The sequence below is a fragment of the Myxocyprinus asiaticus genome, chromosome 49 (assembly GCF_019703515.2).
Source record: "Myxocyprinus asiaticus isolate MX2 ecotype Aquarium Trade chromosome 49, UBuf_Myxa_2, whole genome shotgun sequence".
NCBI classification, from domain to species: domain Eukaryota; kingdom Metazoa; phylum Chordata; class Actinopteri; order Cypriniformes; family Catostomidae; genus Myxocyprinus; species Myxocyprinus asiaticus.
Window position 1 is genome coordinate 10372504 of NC_059392.1, and position 23992 is coordinate 10396495.

At 35.6% G+C, this 23992-nt stretch overlaps 1 protein-coding gene across 4 annotated transcripts in view; it reads left to right on the plus strand.

Annotated features, from left to right (window-relative positions):
* Positions 1-8128: 8128 nt before the first annotated feature.
* gatad2ab (GATA zinc finger domain containing 2Ab) overlaps positions 8129-23992 on the plus strand; it is a 58051-nt gene continuing 42187 nt past the window's right edge. For 2 of the 4 annotated variants that reach the window (XM_051694018.1, XM_051694019.1), the window contains exon 1: positions 8129-8518. In XM_051694018.1, coding sequence (XP_051549978.1) covers positions 8173-8518 — 346 coding nt within the window. In that variant the 5' untranslated portion in view covers positions 8129-8172. Of the gene's footprint in view, positions 8519-10625; positions 10802-23992 lie in introns of those variants that run through there. The other 2 variants (XM_051694021.1, XM_051694020.1) reach the window with 1 other exon arrangement.

Consider the following 23992-nt stretch of genomic DNA (forward strand, 5'->3'; position numbering starts at 1 on the left):
TCTTGCTAGAGTGTCTAGCTGTTGGTGCGGTTGTGATGCGTTCAGTGTTCTTATAACATAAAAGGAAAGAAAAGTCATTGTTTAGTCGTGTCTACAAAAAGCAACACTGTACAATAAAACATGAACACAAAGAGTAAAAAGTGTAATATTAATTGATTCTTAATTGGTATTCATTTGTGTAATGAATGGAAAGTAGAATATACATACTTGACAGAATGTGCATTTACCTGCAAAAATATCCTGTAAAGATCCTGTAAATATATTACAAAAATGATTTTCATTGTAAAATGGTTAAATTGACTAATTGTAACATATTCCCATTTGTTCTGTTATATTACTTTGAATTCAGAGGTTATTTTTTATTTTTTATTTTTTATTTTTGTCAATGATTACACATTTTTAACAAGTAATTGTAGCACATAATTTCTCTGTAACACTTTACAATATGGTTGTATTTATATTAATATTAATATAATTAAGTAAATGCATTAAATATCATGAACAAACAATGAACAAGGACTTTTTATAGCATTTACTCATCTATGTTGGCTATTTATTAAAATACCTTTGTTCATGTTAGTTCATAATACATTAACTAATGTGAACATATACAACATTTCATTAAAAAAAAAATATATATATATATATATATATTATGTTGAAATTAACAAATATCAAGATTAATAAGTGCTGTTGAAGTATTGTTCAGTATCAGTTCATGTTAATCATGTTAATGACCACAACCTTATTGTAAAGTGTTACAAATGTTTTCAAACAAAAATGTTTCCATTAAGATTTTTGAATTAAACATGCTTTATTTTTCAAATTAAGGTTGACTGTAAATAATAATAATAATACATTTATTATCTTATGTGTTATCTTATGTTTTAAAATTATAAAATATTTCTTTCTAATAAGCCTTAACATACAGTAAACACACCTGAAATTACTCAAAACTTGAAACAAATCACATTTACTGTTAAAATTCTATTATTACATTTTTGTTGTGGTCATTGTGTTAATCACATCTGCGTGGTTGTTTAATGAACTTTTGATGATTATTATTCCTATTATTACATCATTTTAAATTAAAATCTAAACAACTGAAAGAAAAAGAAAAAAAATATTATTTACAATAAATTAAATTAAATAAAGGTGCCAGTCTTGGCATACACATCTAAAAAAATAAGGTGAAATGGGATGTGAAATTTGGCTGAAATTATTAAAATATGAAATATTAACTGAATGCATCATGTACTGTATACACCAGGAAAAATATGTAAATATTTAAAAATAATTATATAATAACAATAATTATAAATATTAAAACAATAATAGACAGAGTGGTCATGCAAACTTCGACCTATGAAAACCATTAAATATAAGACAATTATTTAGAGGATCTGGAGTGGAAGTGGACTATATATTATATTATATTATGATAATAACATCTGCATATTTTAAAGTAGTATTTTGAAATATACCTTGATGACAACAACAGTAAGCTGAAAAAAAAAAAAAAGATTCACAATACACATTCCATTTTTATAAATGGATATCTGGTGTTGCAGAGCAATTTCTATATGCATTGTCATATAAGGTGCCTCTTTTGTTCATTCAAAAACAATATTTAAAAATTCTGTTCAAACAAACCTATTATCTTAAAAAAGATTTCATCCTAACCAGTTCACATTATTAAAATGCATAAGAATGTGAGAAGTAAGATGCCCTTTGACTTGCCTGAAATAGACTTGAGGAGGGGGTCAACAGGGAGTGTTTGTGTGTGTGTGTGTGTGTGTGTGTGTGTATGGGGATGGAGGAGGTTACTCTGTGAACTTGAAGAGCAGTTTGTCATGCTAACCATGGTGGAGCCATTGAATTCACACACAGGGAGCAGAACTTTCACAGGACCCCGTCTTTTTAAATGCAAAACCAGTCAGACCCCGCACCCCCTGGGTTCATATACATACATGTTTCTGTATAGCTCTCTTCATAATGCAGTTGGGGGACACCCATGTATTTCTGAGAGATCTGATCACTATAGCATGTCAATACAGAGGTGGTAGAAATATATTAGTAACTAGTTTTTATTTCTGCACAACACAAGGAAACACCATTTCTAATAAATTGGAAGAAATTCAATTAACCTTTCTTTGACTGTACCAACAGTGCAAATGATAATTAATGTAGGGAAGATGTAAGGAAAATGTTGTATTTAGACCACCCTTAAATTGATGATAATAAATATTTAATTTACTTTCATCTGGAATGAAACCTTGAAAATATCAGATGGGAACACTTTACAATAAGGTTGTATTCATTAACATTAGTTAACACGAACAAAAATGAACAAAACAATACTTTTACAGCACTTTTTACTCTTGGTAAACTAATGAAAGTTGTATATGTAAGCATTAGTTCATGCATTATGAAGTAGCATGATCTAACAATGTAAGGTCTATGCAAATGCTGAAAAAATATTGTTCATTGTTAATTCACGATACCTAATGTATTTACTAATGCTTACATATAGAGATATTTTGACATTTAAATGTATGATTCAATTATAGTTTCATCGTATAGTTTCAATTATTGCTATTCATGAAGAGAACATATTTCAGTTTTGACTATAAGAAACATCTACCTTTTGTGGACTAAAAAAACAGTACTTTACTGTTTTTTTATTATTATTATTATTATTTTAAATAAAACCTTATTTTGGTTCTTTCATTTTATTCTGTTCGCCTGTGTCTTTTTAATACATCAAGTACTAGCTGACTGTTTGAATTCAACAGCAGTGCATTTTCTAGAAACTCAGTCTATCATTTTCACATTGTACAGGAAGGGTCACTCTATTTGGTGGCTTCAATTATGTGTAGTTTATTTTTCAAATCATATGAAGGAGTCTGAGAGAATGCAGACCATCTACATTTGAAACAGCAGAATGGGTGCATCTGACTGGCTGAGAGGAAACTCAGGCTGCAGGCTAGTTTTAATGGAAGAACCAATCACGGTTCAGTAATACCTTGACCTTAAACACTCTTACAGCACCACCCGCTGATAAGTGGCAATATGCTCTTTCATATAAAATTAACAAGACTGTAGAAACCTAGGAAAGGCAAAAACAGGGGTAGATGTAGGTTAGCGGCTAAGTGTGTGAAAATATGGGCTGCATAAAATGAAGAGGTTTTTCCTCTGAAAATGACATTTGTCCTGTGTATGTAATTAATTTGGGGTTTATTTTTTGAAATATCCCCTTGCAGTTTTACTTTCCAGGTTCACGAGGCTTTTCGCGCCATTTCATAAAGTCGCGCGAGGCCTTTTAATGTGGGGACATTTATGGCGGGCTCCACTGAGGTGATTCTTGTGAAGCTGCCAAAACGGCCTTAATGGAATGGCTCTTATAATAGCAAAACCACGTTTGTTTTGAGCAGTAGGAAGCCATAGATTTTGTGTTTTTGATCGTCTTGTCTTTTTACACAGGCCTAAAGCTGATGCCAGGTACATGGCGCCATATTTATTTTTTTGACGGAAATGAAAACGAGGCTGTGACGGGTATATTTAGAGCAAGGGCGTAAATCTGGTTTGAACATTGTAAGTTACAAGTGTGCTTGCTTGTTTTTATTATTGTAACCTCCCCCCCATCCCCCCTGAAATCTATGCCCCAGATTTACAGTCTCTTGGAAGACACTCACTGTGTATATGTAACTCGAGTTTTTATGTCTACAATTCTTTTTCTTTTCTTTTTTTTTTTTTTTTTTTTAACAAAGATGTTTTTCTGTGTTTCAAACTACACCAATTTAAACAACAGTACAACCTACTGAAAAGACTAATTCCCGCCAAAAAATAAATGAATAAGTAAATAAATAAATAAATAAAATAAATGCCCCAAAGCCTTTACAACCATCCCACGAAACAAGCAGCCAATAATCTATTTATCATCGAAAGTAGAATTTTAAAGTTCTGAAAAAGTACACAATCAAAAACTATCTTTGATTTGATCGTATTTTAATGGCAAACCTACACTGACCCTCCAACAAACTATAAGGTTGTTGTATACATATAAACACACCATTTATTTATTTATATTTTTAAAGGAATATTCCGGGTTCAATTCAAGTTAAGCTCAATCTAATGCATTTGTGGCGTAATGTTGATTACCACACAAATAATTTTGACTCGTCCCTCGTTTTCTTTAAAAACAAAACAAAAAAAAAAACTCAAATCTAGGTTACAGTGAGGCACTTACAATGGAAGTCAATGGGGCCAAATTTTGGAGGGTTTAAAGGCAGAATTGTGAAGCTTATAATTTTATAAAAGCACTTACATTAATTCTTCTGTTAAAATGTTTGTATTATTTGAGCTGTAAAGTTGTTTATATCATAATTTGTTACAGTCCTTTTAGGGTTGTTACATCCTCATGGCAACGAAGTTATAAAATTGACTATAACTTTACACAGAAAAGGTTTGTATGTGATTTTATTACACTGAAATCATGTTAACACACACATTGTATACATCTTGTGGCTATACTTTTGAAACAGTGAGCATTTTAATGTTTATGAATTGGCCCCATTGACTTCCATTGTAAGTGCCTCACTGCAACCCAGATTTTTTGCAGATTTTTACAAGTCAAAATTATTTTTGTGGTAATCATATTATGCCACAAATGCTGTCGGTTGAGCTTACCTTGTATTGAACCCGAAATATTCCTTTAAGTTACAATGTGTTAAAGGACACTTATATTGCTCCGTCAAGGTCAAGTTCAGGCCAGAATCTAATAAGCGTCCACCCAACCCCTTAAATAAGTGTATAATACTGACACCTAGTGGCAGAGGCCTCAGTGACATCTATCATATAGTGTTCTTTTAGAGCAAAAACTAATAATAATAATAATAATAAAAAAAAAACGTATGATGTTGTAAGATCCAAGATTTGGCTGAAAACAAACCAAATTTTTCAACGATAAATTATCAGACTCATTCATCACATTCCTCAACAAAATGCATCTCTTTGTGGCTCATTTTAAGGATACCTTAGTCTTTGCTTCCCTCTAGTGGTCAGACTGAGTGGTTAGAGGAACTCCACACTTCGGAAAATTTTTATTTTTGTCATTATTGTTATTCTTTTTTTTTTTTTTTTTTTTTCTTTTCAAATAAGACAAATTTTATTTTTTAAGCATAAATTAAACTTGGCGAATAAGATATCGAATATAATTTTGCAACAGTTTGCCACCAATTAAAGGAAATTAGTGCTTTAAAATGGTAAATTCTCTATATTTTGGCCTCCTTTAAGAGATCTTTTAAAAACCGGGATTTTAATTTAGGGTAATAATTGATAAAGTTAGGATAAGATTATAACATTAATCTAGATGCTGGTTAATGTTTTATACCATTCACTTTAAAACTCAGGCCCATATTTACTCACATCTCTCGTGTGTGATTAACAAAAAGGCATGTTTATTAATGAATACATTAGTTGCCAGTTATAATTAATAATTAATTCCTTTAATTATAATGTATATATAATTTATTTTATAATTACTATAATTATATTTAACTTAAATTAATAAAATGAACATGCTACTTAACAACATGTTACTTAAAAAAATAGTTCACCCAAAAATGAAAATTCTCTCATCATTTACTCACCCTCATGACACTCTAGATGTGTATGAATTTCTTTTTTCTGCTGAACACAAAAAACTTTGAAGCTCCAAAAAGCACATAAAGGTAGCATAAAAGTAATCCATACGACTCCAGTGGTTAAATCCATGTCTTCAGAAGCAATATGATAGGTGTGGGTGAGAAACAGATCAATATTTAAATCCTTTATTACTACAAATCTCCACTTTCACTCTTACACGATTCTTTTGTTTTTGGTGATTTGCATTCTTTTGCAATTTATAGTTATAAAAATAACTTAAATATTGATCTGTTTCTCACCCACACCTATCTTATCGCTTCAGAAGACATGGATTTAACCACTGGAGTCTTATGGATTACTTTTATGCTGCCTTTATGTGCTTTGTGGAGCTTCAAAGTTTTGGTCACCATTCACTGGAATTGTATGGACGTAAAGAGCTGAAATATTCTTCTAAAAATCTTTGTTTGTGAAGAAAGAAAGTCTAACATATCTGGGACGGTTTTAGCGTGAGTAATTTATGAGAAAATTATAATTTTTGGGTGAGCTATCCCTTTAAAATATGGGTTAAGTAATCATTGTAGAAAAAATATAGAGATTTCAGAGTGCTATGTTTATACTTACGTTTATAGTATATATATATATATATATATATATATATATATATATATATATATATATATATATATATATATATATTTGTCTGGATATATAGTATACATATATATTACTTTATAGTAGTGATTTTGTTCAGAAAGCTTGAAAGAATCCACCTCGTTTAGATCTTTTAGGTGAGAATTGACTTGCTCTACTTCAAAGCAACCAGCAGATGTCGCCACTGCCCTGTGAATTCCCAGCATTCTATGCAGCGATGACTTCAGATGAAGATGATGCTGTTGATGAAATTAAACAGCCTATATTTTTTATTCATCATATTAAGTATACAATTGCATACAATCCTAAAACGCTACAAATATGCCAAAACTTCTAATGTTTTACTGTTATTGACAAACAAGTGGTAAACAACTCTAAATAAGAGTTCTGGCCTGAAAAGTTTCTCTAAAGTTTAAATTGCATGTTGTATATAAATTATGCTGTAGCCTTATTAGAAAGATATACACTGGTGGCCAAAAGTTTGGAATAATGTACAGATTTTGCTGTTTCGGAAGCATATTGGTACTTTAATTTGACATAAAGTGGCATTTAACTTGATCACAAAGTATAGTCAGAACATTACTGATGTAAAACAAAAGAGCACCATCACTATTTGAAAAAAGTCATTTTTGATCAAATCTAGACAGGCCCCATTTCCAACAGCCATCACTCCAACACCTTATCCTTGAGTAATCATGCTAAATTGATCATTTTCGTACTAGAAAATCACTTGCCATTATACCAAACACTACTGAAAGCTTTTTCGTTCATTAAATGAAGCTTAAAGTTGTCTTTGTGTTTGTTTTTGAGTTGCCACAGTATGCAATAGACTGGCATGTCTTAAGGTCAATATTAGGTCAAAAATGGCAAAAAAAGAAACTTTCTCTAGAAACTCGTCAGTCAATCATTGTTTTGAGGAATGAAGGCTATACAATGCTTGAAATTGCCAAAAACTGAAGATTTCATACAAAGGTGTACACTACAGTCTTCAAAGACAAAGAACAACTGGCTCTAACAAGGACAGAAAGAGATGTGGAAGGCCAGATGTACAACTAAACAAGAGGATAAGAACATCAGAGTCTCTAGTTTGAGAAATAGACACCTCACATGTCCTCAGCTGACAGCTTCATTGAATTCTACCCGCTCAACACCAGTTTCATGTACAACAGTAAAGAGAAGACTCAGGGGTGCAGGCCTTATGGGAAGAATTGCAAAGAAAAAGCCACTTTTGAAACAGAAAAACAAAAAGAAAAGGTTAGAGTGGGCAAAGAAACACAGACATTAGACAACAGATAATTGGAAAAGAGTGTTATGGATCTTAACCCCATTGAGCTTTTGTGGGATCAACTAGACTGTAAGGTGTGTGAGAAGTGCCCGACAAGACAGACACATCTATGACAAGTGCTACAGGAAGCATGGGGTGAAATGTCACCTGAGTATCTGGACAAACTGACAGCTGGAATGCCAAGGATCTGCAAAGCTGTCATTGCTGCATGTGGATGATTTTTTGATGAGAACTCTTTGAAAGTTTAAGAAGTAAATGCATGTAAATGCATTTATTTTATTTTTACATTTGTTGTCTATTATTATTATTATTATTATTATTATTATTATTATTATTATTATTAATTATCATTGTCACCATCTAAATTACAATATTAACATATGTATTTGCTCTTTCCATATATGTTCTTATGTTTTTGTACAAACTCAAATAAGGTTTAATAAAAATAAAAAATAAAAAAGAAAGAAAGAAAACGAATGGGCGCTTCTGTGACGTCTCCCTATTTCGCTTTGCCGGTGTTCTGCTTCCGGTCCCTCTAATATCCTTTCGTCACATTCGCAAACGGCGAATCCGAGGTGTCAGAGTGTAAAATGAGCTCCGGGTTCACCTGTGCTGTTTCTGGCTGCTACAACAGCTCGAAAAAACTGAAGAATTTCCAAGAAAATTTATGTATTGAGCACCAAAAGATTCGGAATGAATGTCCGTGCCCAGCGCCGTACGCATTACACTCTATGCCGAAGAATGAGGAAAGAAAACAAGCCTGGCTTGCGGCTCTGAAATTAAAAAGTCCTCAGAAGACAGTTTATGTGTGTTCATTTCATTTTGTGGATAAAAGACCCACGGAACTGCATCCTGATCCTGAGCTTTACTTGTGTCACAATCATAGTCGCCGTGATCAAAACAAAAGAAAACAAATTGAAAACGCTGACGGACTAGGTAAGTTTGTGGAACTCGTTTAAGATTATAATATTAATGGGTTTAAAGATATTTTACGGTAATAGTGTAAATACGAGATTAGGTTTGTTTTGACGGCGATGTCACGTGGTATCTGTTACTTTTCTCAGTCCAAGTCTGGATGGACCAATCAGAGTCGTTTGTGATGCCTGGAAACTAATTTTTAAAAATAAATGTATAGAGATTTCTGTGGTGGATTATTATTTCTACATCAGGTACCAATCCTTGGAATTAAAGTATTTGTAAAAGATTACACTATTTAGAGAGGAAATATCTTAAATAATACTAAAAATGGCTGGAATTTGAATTCGGTTTTTTTTAGCCGTGCAGCGCCCCCTGGAGGAAGACAACATAGTGCCCCTTAAGACAGTTATTACTACAGATTGTAAACATACTTTGTTGTCAGCATGGTTTTAAATTCTGAGCCCAGGAAAGGGTGCATATGAGTAGTTGACATGACATTTCAAGCAATGACATGCTACACTCCATCGAAAACTATTTTAAACAGGTTTAAAAAAATATATATTCTTGTATAATTATTATAAATGCTTTTTTAAGGGATAGTTCACCCAAAAATGAAAATTCTCTCATCGTTTACTCACCCTCATGCCGTCTTAGATGTACATAACTTTCTTTCATTTGTAGAACACAAACAGATTTTTAGAAGAATATTTCAGCTCTGTAGGTCCTCACAATGCAAGTGAATGGGCCCCAAGATTTTGAAGCTCAGAAAAGCACATAAAAGCAGCATAAAAGTAATCCATAAAACTCCAGTGGTTAAATCTATATCCTCTGAAGTGATATGATAGGTGTGGTTGAGAGAAATATTAATATTTAAGCCCTTTTGTTCTATCAATCTTCAGTTTCACTTTCATTTTCTTCTTTTGTTTTTGGTGATTTGCATTCTTCCTGCTTATTGCCACCAACTGGGCAGGGAGAAGAATTTATAGTTAAAAAAAATTACTTAAATATTGATCTGTTTCTCACCCACACCTATCATATTACTTCTGAAGTCATGGATTATACCATTGGAGTCTTATGGATTACTTTTATGCTGCCTTTATATGCTTTTCGAAGCTTCATAGTTCTGGTACCCATTCACTTGCACTGTATGGACCTACAGAGCTGAAATATTCTTCTAAAAATCTTTGTTTGTGTTCAGTAGAAGAAAGAAAGTCACACACATCTGGGATGGCATGATGGGTGAGTAAATGAACTATCCCTTTAATGACCTCATATTAATTGATACTAAATGGAATTTTTTCACTACTTTAAAGAACTCATTTTTCAGACCACAGAACTTTTTAAGTGAACTGGAAGAAACCAAAAAGTCGATTAAAATGGTGAAAAAAATTCAGAAATGTTTTCGGCATGTTGTATAAAATATAGGCCTAAATTTAAACTCAAAATCTGAAAAAAGTCAATGTCCATGTTATTTGTCGACTGTCACATAAAGCACATAAATCATACACAGATATTATATCTACAAAATCATATAAATGCTCAATTATATTATTTGAATAGTCTAACAGTCCTCAGTGCTTTCAGATTTTTACTCAGTTTTATATAATTAAATAATTTTGTATTTCAGAAAGAAATAAATTAACTTTGGGTTGATTTTCTGACCATTTCATCCATAGATATTTTGGAAATGTATAGTTTCTGCCAAAATACCATAGTTATTACAGTATTACAGTTATGTTGGTACTGTAAAACCATGATACATAAATATGGGAACTCTTCCAAACAGTGTCAAAGTTTTCAAAGTCTTTCATGGGTATAAACATAGTCATGCGTGCATTTTACATACTTAAAACATATGCACATTCAAGACTGTACATTGTTACATAAACCTGAAATCAAAATCTTTCTGTCATGTTGTTTACGTTGTGGTGGCTAATACCAAGTTGGCACAGCTCTATTGTAGCAACAATAACAGTAGTAACTAAGGTATTTTGGCGGAAACTATGGTTACCATGGTAAATATTTATAAGGGTGATTATGGGGTCAAAATTAAAACGAGAGGATGCTCTTCCACATTTAATGTTGCCCATTGCGCCAGTGCGCATGCGCGTTGCGTTGACTCAGGTCCATGTGTAGGCAGCAGCGAGGATATTTATTTGGCGACCGGAGCGGCAGCGGGCAGGGCAAATACACATAGAGAGGGGATCTCCGGGATACTTTTACACAAAAATTCTGGGGTAAATAACAACATCTATACGCGTGGAGACACCTCAGACGATTATTAAGAGCTTCATCTTCTCGGTGAGTTCTCATAAAGAGATGCTTGAGTGGTTTTGAGGGTGTTAAGAGTGTTTTGATTGAGTCCAAGCTGGTCTCAAGTTTTCTAAAGGTAAAGATGGGCCAGATAGCGAGCTAAGCTATCACACTAGCCAAGGTGTGTGTGTGGTGTGTGTGTGTGTGTGTGTGTGTGTGTGTGTGTGTGTGTGTGTGTGTGTGTGTGTGTGTGTGTGTGTGTGTGTTAGCCGCTTTCACTTTCAGTAATAGATGAATAATATACAACACATAGTAAGAGTGTGATCATATTTATTGTCTCTTTGCTAAATAAATGGGTAATGTTGTTGGTGGGTTGAAGGTCGTTTTTTAGTGTTAGCTGGCTTTGGTCCAGTGGACTTAACATTAGCTGTGCTAGCAACTGGACTGTTGAGATAAACAGTGGATTTACAAACTTAACCTAACTTAAACGTCAACTTGTTCCGACTCGTATAATCAGATTGTACCAGTACTATTACAGTGGTGAAACAATATTACATGTGTGAGGAGAAAGTTCTGAGTAGTTCAGATTGTAAGTGTGACAGTCTCGTCATTTAGCTCGTCTGCTAATTGGAGTTGATGAGTTAGTCAGCAGCATTAGCTGCTGTTAGCCGGGGTTGCTAACTAGTTGTGCTTCCTCAACAATAAACTCGTTTGTTTATGGCTCTTAATGTGGGTTTCGTAAATCCGTAAACTTCCCTTTTGAACGCGAGAGAATTAGTATTTGCCCAAAAATTACCAATTTATACTTAATTTGGGTTTGTTTGTCAGAAATGACTGTTATCGTGCTTATCTATGTATAACTATAGGTTGTTGTGTGATAACTGAGGTACCTAATACCTGGCAGTTTTACAGTTTTAGGCGTACAAGTAGTAAAATAAAGTTGGGACATGGTTAGTTTGTTTATTTATAGGTTTAATCCCAACCCTAGTTCAGTCTAATCTCAAATGGTTTACTGGTTTTCTCTAGTGACTTCATGTCAATGTATCAGAAAAGTAGTAACAATCAGTGTTGGGTAAGTTACTTTAAAAAAGTAATTAACTACTAACTACTAATTACATCTTCTACAGTGTAATTAGATTGCTGTACTAATTACTTTGTCTGAAAAGTAATTGCATTACTTATTACTAATTACTTTCTAAAACCCTCATCAACCTCGACCAGATGAAAATACAAGGATAGACATGAAACTGTTCTTTTAATTCTTTCAAATAAATCCTATAAAATCAAATGAATTATTCATGAACTGGCCAAAGAATTTAAGGAGGCAGCCTTAAGTTAGAAATTAAAAATTTAAATTCACTTTTGTTTTATATAGAATTGCTCTATAGTGTATACAGTATTTAAAGCAATTACATCAGAAGTAACTGTAATTAAATTACACTGCCAAAAATGTAAAATTTCTGAGTTTTTTGGGGGGGGATTTTCTCCCCAATCTGGCATGCCCAATTCCCAATGCGAAGTGACTCTTCTGAATCCAGGTGGTGGAGGACGAATCTCAGTTGCCTCCGCATCTGAGACCATCAGTCCTCGCATTTTATCACGTGGCTTGTTGAGCGCGTTACCGCGGAGACCTAGCGCTGTGGAGGCTTCACGCTATTCTCCGTGGCATCCACACACAACACCCCACGCGCCCCACCGAGAGCGAGAACCACATTATAGCGACCACGAGGAGGTTAACCCAACGTGACTCTACCCGCCCTAGCAACCGGGCCAATTGGTTGCTTAGAAAGCCTGACTGGAGTCACTCAGCACGCCCTGGATACAAACTTGCAACTCCAGGTGTGGTAGTCAGCGTCTTTACTTGCTGAGCTACCCAGGCCCCTCAGAGGTCAGAGTCTTAAAGTTTAGTGTATTAGTGTAGTACTCCCACTTTTAAGTCCAGTAAATCAGCCAGACCAGTTAATTGGCCGATATTTGGCTATTTTGAGATGATCGATATTGGCTGAAAATGTGGTAGCGGTAGTTCCCCTTTTGTCAGTATCAGCCTTTTTTTTGTTTTTGCATAATAGAGCTACAGTCTTCATCTGTCTGTCCTAGTATACATGGCACAATGCATAATCGAATATTTTAAGAAAGGACAAGTTACAGTTTTTTTTTTTTTATTGTTTAGGCACCATCTTTGAAACTATAGGCTATTTTTGCAAAACTCTACACACTAACCACAAAATCTTACACCAAATCAGCAAAACATTATACATCTCTTGCAAAAGCAACCAATTCTTGCAAAACTCTTGAAAATTTTGTTTTTGTTTTTGCGTCAATACAGTACACACAAACCATCATTTGAATAAGCACATGAAGCACCAATTACGCACTGATAGTATAAATGAAAAACACTTGTGGCGTTTGCTGTTTCTGTGTGCAGGGCATTGCAGTTTGCATAAGACTGTGGCCTATTTATAGTGCTCATGCTCTGATTTGTAAGTAGGGCTGCAACTAACAATTATTTTGATAATCGACTAATCTAACTGTTATTAGAACTATTATTCGACTAATCGGGCGATTATTGCAACGATTAATCATTAGCTCTTTTTTTCTTCTTTTTTTTTTTTGAGACTTTCTCCCCAATTTGACATGCCCAATGCTCTCTAAGTCCTCATGGTGGCGTAGTGACTCCGGGTCATGGAGTGGCGGAGGACGAATCTCAGTTGCCTCCGCATCTGAGACCATCAATTCGCACATCTTATCACGTGGCTTGTTGCGCGCATTACCGCGGAGACATAGCGCGTGTGGAGGCTTCACGCCATCCACCGCGGCATCCACGCACAACTCGCCACGCGCCCCACCGAGAGCGAATCATGTTGTAAGCGACCATGAGGAGGTTAATCCATGTGACTCTACCCTCCCTAGCAACCGGGCCAATTTGGTTGCTTAGGAGACCTGGCTGGAGTCACTCAAATCATTGGCTCTTAACCGATTATTCAGCATGTGCCCTGACTTAAAAGGTTGTATTAAATGTGCTTACTAACAGTAAAGAGGACAAAATCATCTTTTAAAAATACCTCTAAATGACATTCACTGAATTACAAGGGGGAAAAATACTTGGATTTTAGTTTAATTAGTAAAAAAAATTACTGCAAAAAATCCTATTGTTATCAAGTGCTTTTGTCTTGTTTTCTATTTTAAAATGATCTAAAAATCCTTAAAACAAGATGCATTTAATTGAGAAGCAACATAGAAGATATTTAGACTTTGTTTTAAGAGAATGTATCTTAAATATAAGTGTATTTTATATATAAGTGTATTTTTTCATACACTTCAGCCAGTGCAGTAAAGACAAAATATAATTATATTCAAGATACATTCTCAGAAGGCAAGTCTAAATATCTTATATGCTGCTGCTCAGGTAAACATATCTAGATATTTTAAAATATTTAAGTATTATATTCAACATTCTCCAATAAGTTTTTTCTTCTGCAGTGTAGTTGCTATATTACATGTATGTAATGAGTTTTAGCTATTTATATTGGAAAACAAACCAAAAAAGACCAATCAAAAACGTTTTTTTTTTTTTTTTTTTTTTTTGCACTGTGTAATGGGCTCAGACTACACCCTCTCACCTTTTTTGTTCGCTTGATTTCGATTTATCTTTAACTCACAAAAAACAAAACTCTCTCTTCTTAATAAAGAATAAAGCGGCTCTGACTGCACAGAGAAATGCCAGTTTCAGAGTTTGTGCTTATTTATACAATCCTTTTCCTTATTATTTGAACTTTAATAAAGAATGCATTAAAGATATAACGCAGGGGTGTTTCCTTTTTTAGACGCTCTGACAGGCAAGTTTTGCTCAAGTGGAACGCCAGGTACGGCTTTATTTCACGACAGCCCTGCTTCTGTATTTTTTTATTTTGTTTTTTTGTATTATAATTCCCTCATACTTTGCGATCTGCATCACTTTAATCTGTTTGGAAAGTTTGGAGTGCGTCTAGACTGTGAGCAGTGTTTTCTTCCCCTCCTCAATCAAGCGCGAGCTGAAGTGCTGCTCTCGCGCGCCATCATTAGCGTTTCAAATGATCTCATGTTGCATTAAATGAGGTCAATCGACTATTTGACAATGGAAGTTTTTCAGAGATAGTGCTTCAAGAATCACTGGTAGTGTTTAAGCATTCACAAAATACTGTAAATGCACATCGCGCAACACCTCTATCTTATGAAGCATTTCCTAGAGGTCTAGGAGATGGGCCTTAAAATGAAACCCAAACCATACCCGAGACAGTGTGGCCCGACCCTACCTGGCCCGAATGGTACCATCAGATTTTAAACCCGAACCCAACTTGAAATCACTTACTCTTATCATTTATTCTCCTAGCAAGTACTGTTGCAATAGGCTGTCGTACTGTAGCATCATAGGCAACATTCTTAACAGTATTGTAACAGTTACCATACACAGTTAAGACACGGCTGCCCCTCAGTACACTAGAGAGGAAAGAAAAAAAATCACCGTACCATTTATCAAGTGCTGAAACTTGACTTGATGCAGAACAATCTGGTATAACGTTAAACAATGTAACAGTCACATTTTTGCAACCTGAAATTGTTCAGAACGTTTAATTTTTGTTTAACCTGACCTAAAAAACAATCTAGACATTGCACAATGAATGAAACATGCATTTTTTAAAACTTGAAGTTCTTTTTAACTTGACACGGTGTCTAAAAATGTGCCTGCACGAGACGCTGAAGAAACCGCGAGACGCAGTGCAACAGTCAAAGATGTTTTTCCATCATGTGTTTACATAGGATAACAATGGATAAAAAGAGCAGACGGCCCCTAACTCATCCGATCGCGTGTGTCTGTGTGTGAGAGTGCATCCCTGAAACAAGTTCTTTATTTTTTTATTAATTACAAACACGTACCTGACCCGAAGTCCTACTGGAAAAACTGACCCGAACCTGACCTGAAACACGATGGATACATGGGCCCCTTAGGGCCCTGGTCGGGTTGCAGACCACTAGCATGTGCACAATGCTGAGTACATTTGTGGTTGGATTGTGGTCTGTTAGTACGACTTCGCAAAAAACGGACTAGTATGATTTCAGTCGGAGTAAAGCGGTTACATTTTAAAGACAAATTGTTGTAGCCCGACTGAAATTGAACGTTGAAATTGCATGTAAACGTACTGAATGAATAATCTGTTATCTAAAACGTTTCTAGTGTATTTTGAGTAAATATTTTGTAAAATAAGTCAGCTAAATTATTTTGTGTACAATGTGTCGCTATCGGCCAACCTGCTCTCTAGATGAGTGTTTCTCAAACTGCGGTATGTGGACCTGTGGGGGTCCTTTTCAGGCTGCGTCCATATTAATCTGGATGCATTTGAAAACTGTGTTTCCACACTGCCATTTTCAAGCATTTTCCAAAAGTTTCTCGATCACACTGAAATGTATGAAAATACATAAATCCTCTGTCTGCGTATGCGAAGAATCACCGTTCCATGTACAATCTGAAGCGCAATTGTCCTTGTGTTCCGTCGCCGAACAGCAATTCCAAGGAAACTTCCCATTGCCTTTGATAAAATTTTTACTTTGTACAACCTTCATATTGCATTACTTCAAAGTGAATATCAGGCACAAAAATGCTGCTACAACATGAGCCACCATCTTGATTGTTTTGGGTTGAATGTATCACATGAGTGCGTTACATGATAACAAATACATCATTGTTTGTGAAGACAGCATTTTTAAATGTATCCACTTGGGAGAACGTTTTCGAAAAGCTCAGGTTTTGCTGTCAAAAACGCCGCCTCAGTGTGGATGGAAGGCAAAAAACTTAGAGACAAAGATGCATTTTTAAACAAAAACATATGTGGATGTTGCTTCAAATAGCCAGGGGGTCCCTGGAAAATCCCTGCAATGTGAATATTGTGGTGCAGTGTTGTATTCAAATTAGCAATACAAAAACTATTCAATATAAAGCTATTGACTAGTATAAAAATACAACATAACAAAAGGGGGGAATTACTTTTTACACTACACATGTTATTAACATGAGATTCTGAGGATGACATTGGACAATATCCATCAACAATTGAGACACGGTGGTGTTGCTTCATCCAATAAAATAGAAGGGGTTTAACAACGTGTATTTCAAGTTATATCGACCACAATAAGTGTGAATATTCATAAGCCACATACTGGATTAGCAAGGTCCCTGTTTCTGAATTTATGTACAGCTGTGCTCAAAAGTTTGCATACCCTTGGAGAATTGGTAATATATGTACCATTTTTAAAGAAAACATGAGTGAGCAGGCAAAACACATTTCTTTTATTTCTTATGGGATTCATATTCAACTGTAGGTTATAACAGAATGGCACAATCATAAAACAAAACTTGGCAACAATGAAAAAAATTAAATGACCCCTGTTCAAAAGTCTGCATACCCTTAGTTCTTAATACTGTGTATTGCCCCTTTTGGCATCAATGACAGCGTGCAGTCTTTTGTAATAGTTGTCTATGAGGCCCCAAATTCTTGCAGGTGGTATAGCTGCCCATGCCTCCAGGTCATGCAAAGTCTTTGGTCGTCTTGCATGAACTGCACGTTTGAGATCTCCCCAGAGTGGCACGGTGATATTAAGGTCAGGAGACTGTGATGGCCACTCCAGAACCTTCACCTTTTTCTGCTGTAACCACTGGAGGGTCAACTTGGCCTTGTGCTTGGGGTCATTGTTGTGCTGGAAAGTCCAAGAGCGTCCCTTGCGCAGCTTTCATGCAGAAGAATGCAAATTGTCTGCCAGTATTTTCTGATAACATGCTGCATTCATTTTGCCATAAATTTTCACAAGATTCCCCGTGCCTTTAGAGCTCACACACCCCCAAAACATCAGTGAGCCACCACCATGCTTCACAGTGGGGATGGTATTCTTTTCACTATAGGCCTTGTTGACCCCTCTCCAAACAAAACGCTTATGGTTGTGACCATAAAGCTCTATTTTGGTCTCGTCACTCCAAATTACAGTGTGCCAGAAGCTGTGAGGCATGTCAAGGTGTTGTCGGGCATATTGTAACTGGGCTTTTTTGTGGCATTGGCGCAGTAAAGGCTTCTTTCTGGCAACTCGACCATGCAGTACATTTTTGTTCAAGTATCGTCGTATTGTGCTCCTTGAAACAACCACACCGTCTTTTTCCAGAGCAGCCTGTATTTCTCCTGAGGTTACATGTGGGTTTTTCTTTGTATCCCAAACAATTCTTCTGGCAGTTGTGGCTGAAATCTTTCTTGGTCTACCTGACCTTGGCTTGGTATCAAGAGATCCCTGAATTTTCCACTTCTTAATAAGTGACTGAACAGTACTGACTGGCATTTTCAAGGCTTTGGATATATTTTTATATCCTTTTCCATCTTTATAAAGATTCCAGTTAGCTTGTTACGCAGGTCTTTTGACAGTTCTTTTCTGCTCCCCATGGCTCAGTATCTAGCCTGCTCAGTGCATCCATGTGAGAGCTAACAAACTCATTAACTATTTATACACAGACACTAATTGCAATTTAAAAAGCCACAGGTGTGGGATATTAACCTTTAATTGCCATTTAAACCTGTGTGTGTCACCTTGTGTGTCTGTAACAAGGCCAAACATTCAAGGGTATGTAAACTTTTGATCAGGGCCATTTGTGTGATTTCTGTTATCATTATGATTTAAAAAGGAGCCAAACAACTATGTGATAATAAATGGCTTCATATGATCACTATCCTTAAAAGACAGTTTATTTGCATGATCAGTCATATTTTCAAAATCAAAGCCAAAATTTCACAATTTCTGCCAGGGTATGCAAACATTTGAGCACAACTGTACTTATAATTACTTTGGTTATGCTTGCTAGATAAAGTAAGCTACTGTTATATTGTAAGTTGATAATATGACAATTGATGAACCAGCTTCATGTCAAATGTGATAATGTACAGTATTTCCTAACACAGTGACTGTTACTTTAACCATATCTTTCTAATGGTAGCCAATATTAGTTAACTTCGTTGTATTTATGCAGTATATATACTGTAAGTAGTGTTGTCAAAAGTACCGGTACTTCGGTACCAAGTCGATACTAAAATAAAGATGTAATGATACCAGTGTTTCTGCAGTACCCGTAGTACCGAGCACCAACTCAATCCGGTACCAGCGTGCATTATGACCGACAAACGACTGCTTTAAAATGCTCCTGAGCGTGTGCTCTGTTACTCCTTACACTGAAATGGCCAATTAATCAAATTAAAATCATGACTTGTCCTAGTGTGATTTATTAAACCGCTAAAGGCTGCAATCTTAGTGTGGAAGAGCTGCGTACTCTGAATAAATGCAATAGTCTGACTGCTCATACATATTGAGAATCATTCACAACACGTTGTATCAGATGACAGAGCAGAGCACTAATCTACTGTGAACCACGCAACACATGTAAAATATATATTTATATAATTAAATCGCAGCATTTGCGCTTTAATTTCTCAACTCAACTTTATTTATATAGCATTTAAATCATGACCAAAGTGCTTCACAGTAATACAATTTCAAACATAACATGTAAAAATGACCAAATACACAAACACCAGTAATCTGAAACCTAAAATACAAACAATCCAAAACTACGTCCTACATTTCATTTGTCAGACTCATGAATGATGAAGTTAATTTAAACTCTAAATCTGGAAAGTTCTGGAAAATTATAATAATAATAAAAAGGAAAACATGATTTGGTAAAACAGATTTCAGTAGGGTGCTAATTAAAAACACTTAAGCAATGCCTCGATTGAAAAACACGAAGGTAACATGCATTTCTTTTAATTTATTATTTACATTGAAATGTAACTTTTTAAATAGGCTAAATGGGTGTGTTCAAAAGCACTTTGTCATATTAGCATATTTATGTTGTGGTACCGAAATTGGTATCGAGATCTGTAAAATTTCACTGGTATCAGTAACGACTACTGAAATTTTTATAACGTGACCACACAAACTGTAAGTAGTAGTAGTAAGGGGAAAATATCAAAAATCAGCATTGTTCGTGCTTTGCAGTGTTCTCGGTGAAGTTTTGTCACCCTGTGGATGGATCTAAAACCAGAAATAAGCAACAGACTGTCTCTCGAACTTCATTTTATGGCAGTGGTTCTCAACCCTGTTCCTGGAGGCCCCCCAACACTACACATTTTGGATATCTCCCTAATCAGACACACCTGATTCAACTCATCAGCTCGTTAGTGGAGACTCCAAGACCTGAATTGGGTGTCAGAAAAGGGAGATATACAAAATGTGCAATGTTGGGGGACCTCCAGGAACAAGGCTGAGAACCACTGTTTTATGGTGTTTGTTTGTGCTCTCTAATATAAATCACTAGTGTTGTATTACTCGCTTGTACATTATACATTCCCTAGATGTAAATGTAGCCTAATTGAAACATTGCACACAGAAGCCTCACACAACAGGACAGCTGTGCTTGGCCGTTCTTAAAGCTTCATAACGTATGTATTTTAACTTATTGAAACTCATTATTGAGATCATTTTTATACTTTTAGTAAAGAATACCATATTTGTTGTGATGATGGTGGGGTGGGGGTCAGCAAGAAATGTTGGGTTATGAAGGGATCCTTGGTTAAGTTTGAGAAACCCTGCTCTAGATATTGGCATCGACAATCGAAAAACCGACATCAGTTGACCACTAATAAAAATAATAATAATAATGACATTAAACAAAAGAATTCTAGTATTTCACAGAAAATTGCCGAAGGTTTAAATCCAGGGCAATCAGATACTACCACTGAATATGAGCTGCAATAGTGCTTCATTTCAACATATGTTATGCTCTTGTAAGTAGTGCCCTTATTTATTTTTTAAAACCAATACTTTGGTGAACTACAAAAGCCTTCTACAAACTGATCCAAGAAGAATTGTTGCATTTGGGTCCGTTATGAAATGTTAGCACCTTTTTAATGGACAAGGATATAGCCTATGCTGAAGTAACTCAACAAGATTAGCTCAACGGACACTTTGCTGATATGATATCAAGCTACACGATGACATCATAGTGCTGCTTACTACTCACTAAATACTTGTCTTGTTTCTCATAATAAAGAAGAGGTGCAGTTCAAGGTTGATCTCTGTGGGTGTGGTGTTGGCTTAAGTTGTTTTTGTCTGAGGGAATCCATGATGTGACTTTAAGTAAATAAATTGGGTGGTACCATTTTAGAAACATTGTTACAAGAAACAAGGCCATGTTTCTTCTGCTTTAGTACAGAAGAAACAGCTACTCTAGATGCATTCCTGTCCATCTCAGTTAGATAAATTTTGATCAATTAATCATGCTAGAATTAGTGTGATTAGTGTTGATAAATATTCAAAAGTCAGTCCCAGTATGCTGCTTCCAGTGTGTTTGCTCAGGTATTGTCGAATCTTGGCTTACCATGTTGCGTATCTATTAAGCAACCAGATTAGCCACTTGGCACCTCTCGTTGAGTAGTAGCGGATATGTCTCTGATTCTAATACCACACCAAGGACAGTTCTAAGGACTAGTGGTTTACTCCAATAGATACTTGTTTAGGAATGATGAAGGCAGACTAAAGGCTGACTAAAGGTTCACTGCATCCTGGGATGAAGCCAGATTTGCAATTATATTACTATATTTAGCAGAGATGAGGTCTCTGTGTCATTAAAGAGAGATCTACTTTTCAGAGTTTGTAAGTGTCTTGCCAAGTAGTGGTGTTGTATGTCTGTTTCTGAGATGGTGGCTGGTGGTAAACAGGAATGGTTGGAGTCTGATAGATAGCCACTGCAATCTAGCGAGATCTTTTGCTGTTCAATCTCCACTTCCTGATATGTCAGATAAGGAAGATTCCTGAAAGAGAGCATAAAAGATGGATTGATCAGACAAGTAAAATGAAGGACATGGTTTCACAGGAGTAGTATTTTTGATTTGTTTTTGGTAACGCTTCTGTTTTGGCTATAGTCCAAAAGTAAATGCCATTGTAGTAGATGGTGACCGTTTCACTTTCAGCTGACTGTTGTTATAAGGCGTGGGTTTTGTAGATTGTAAAAAGGTGTAGAGGAATCCTGTGGGATCGTAAAGAATTTATTGGTCAAGGAACCTGGGTAGCTCAGTGAGTATTGACGCTGACTACCACCCCTGGAGTCATGAGTTCGAATCCAGGGTGTGCTGAGTGACTCCAGCCAGGTCTCCTTAGCAACCAAATTGGCCCGGTTGCTAGGAAGGGTAGAGTCACATGGGGTAACCTCCTCGTGGTCACGAATAGTGGTTCTTGCTCTCAATGGGGCGTGTGATAAATTGTGCATTGATCACGGAGAGAATAGCATGAGCCTCCACATGCGGATTCTCCGTGGTGCCACGTACAATGAGCCACGTGATAAGATGCATGGATTGGCGGTCTCCGAAGCGGAGGCAACTGAGACTTGTCCTCCGCCACCCGCATTGAGGTGAGTAACCGCGCCACCACAAGGACCTTCTAAGTAGTGGGAACTGGGCATTCCAAATTGGGAGAAAAGGGGATAATAAAAAATATTTCAAAAAAGAATTTATTGGTCAGTGGGTTTCTTGGAAATCACCACATTTTTACAAGTTTCATATAGCCTAAGCTCATTTTGAAGTTTCCTTTTGATCGAATTTCAGTCAGCTCACAATTTGTCTATTTGGCTTTTTTCATCATCCATCTTTGCTTTATAGTACTTAATTGGCACAATTTGGAAATGTAAAAACAAACATTGAATTGCTTAATCTGCTTTCATTTCCCCAATCAAAACCCAATACGTAATCAACATTAAGCCAAACACTTTAAACAAGCAAATCAATTTCCAAAAGTGCAATAATAATAGGAAGCCCCTGACATCAAAACATGGAACCAGGAAATGGCCTTTTAAAAATGGAGTTGCAAATCAATATATATAATTTAAGATTTAAGATGCCTTTACAGATACAGCTGTCCATCTTGTAATTAGATCGTAGGGCTGGGTATCGATTCGATTCCGATTATAATTTTGATGCAATGTGAATTTATTTGGACATATAATGTCCATTTTGCTTGCATATGAAAATTCTGTCTCTGCTAAACGCTTTTGCACACCAGAGGTGATACCCTAATGAGAAGCGATTCTCCTACAAATGGCCCTTTCACATGAAAGCGAATGATCGTTATCACTACATTCATGCCTTTACAGTAGGTGGCGCTAATCTACAAGCAATTTTACCCTGGTACGGTATAGGGATGTGCACGAGTAATCGACCAATGGGCTAGTTGCACAAGACGTCATGTTTGATTTCTGGTTTAGAGAGTGTGTGCGTAGCCACTTCTGGTTCCGCTAGGTGCCGGTCTAGAGACCGCTGAAAATGGCCTTTTTATATGAGGTGTTTACAGAAAAGGGATTTAAAATGTATTGTAGTGTTGCAATGAAGACACAGGAGGCCGATCTCACAAATGGTATTTTTGAACGCATCTCTGCTGTGTTTGATGCTCTCATGGTTTTTACTGCTTACTAGTATGTCGCAGTGACATTTTGATATTGACAACAGAACTATTCATAACTGTTTCAAAACAATTAAATGTTAGCAGTTCACAATTAATGTGATTTTAATGTAATTTTACTAACTTTATAAAAAGGTTCCATTCGTTAACATTAGTTAATACATTAGGTATTATGAACAATATATTTTCACAGCCTTTATTAATTGTAATGTTAGTTAATAAAATTACAATTGTTCATTGTTAGTTCATTGTGCATTAACTGTTAACTAATACAACTTTGGATTTTAAAAATGTAATAGTAAATGTTGTAACTAACATTAAGTTCACTAGTTCATGTTAACTACAGTAATGTTGTGAAATAATGTTAAAATAGGAACCTTTTTGTAAACTGTTACCGTAATTTAACTGTGTATAAAACTTGCAAAAGTGTGCAAAGAGCACTTTAAAAAAAAATCATAGATTGGTATCAGCCTCAAATTTCCTGATCGGTGCACCACAAGCTAGAGGTCGAACGATATATCGGTTTTACCAATTAATCGGTGCCGATAGTTGCTTTATGGAACTGTTGGTTATCTGCAGAAATCTATGCCGATAGTTGCCGATAGTTTCTTTTATTCCTCCGTAATCCTCTGATAATTCAGTTTTTTTAAATGAAGCGAGGGTATGCAAAGAAAAATGCAACTATATGGAAAAGTATCTTGTCAGCACATACATGTGTCTTCA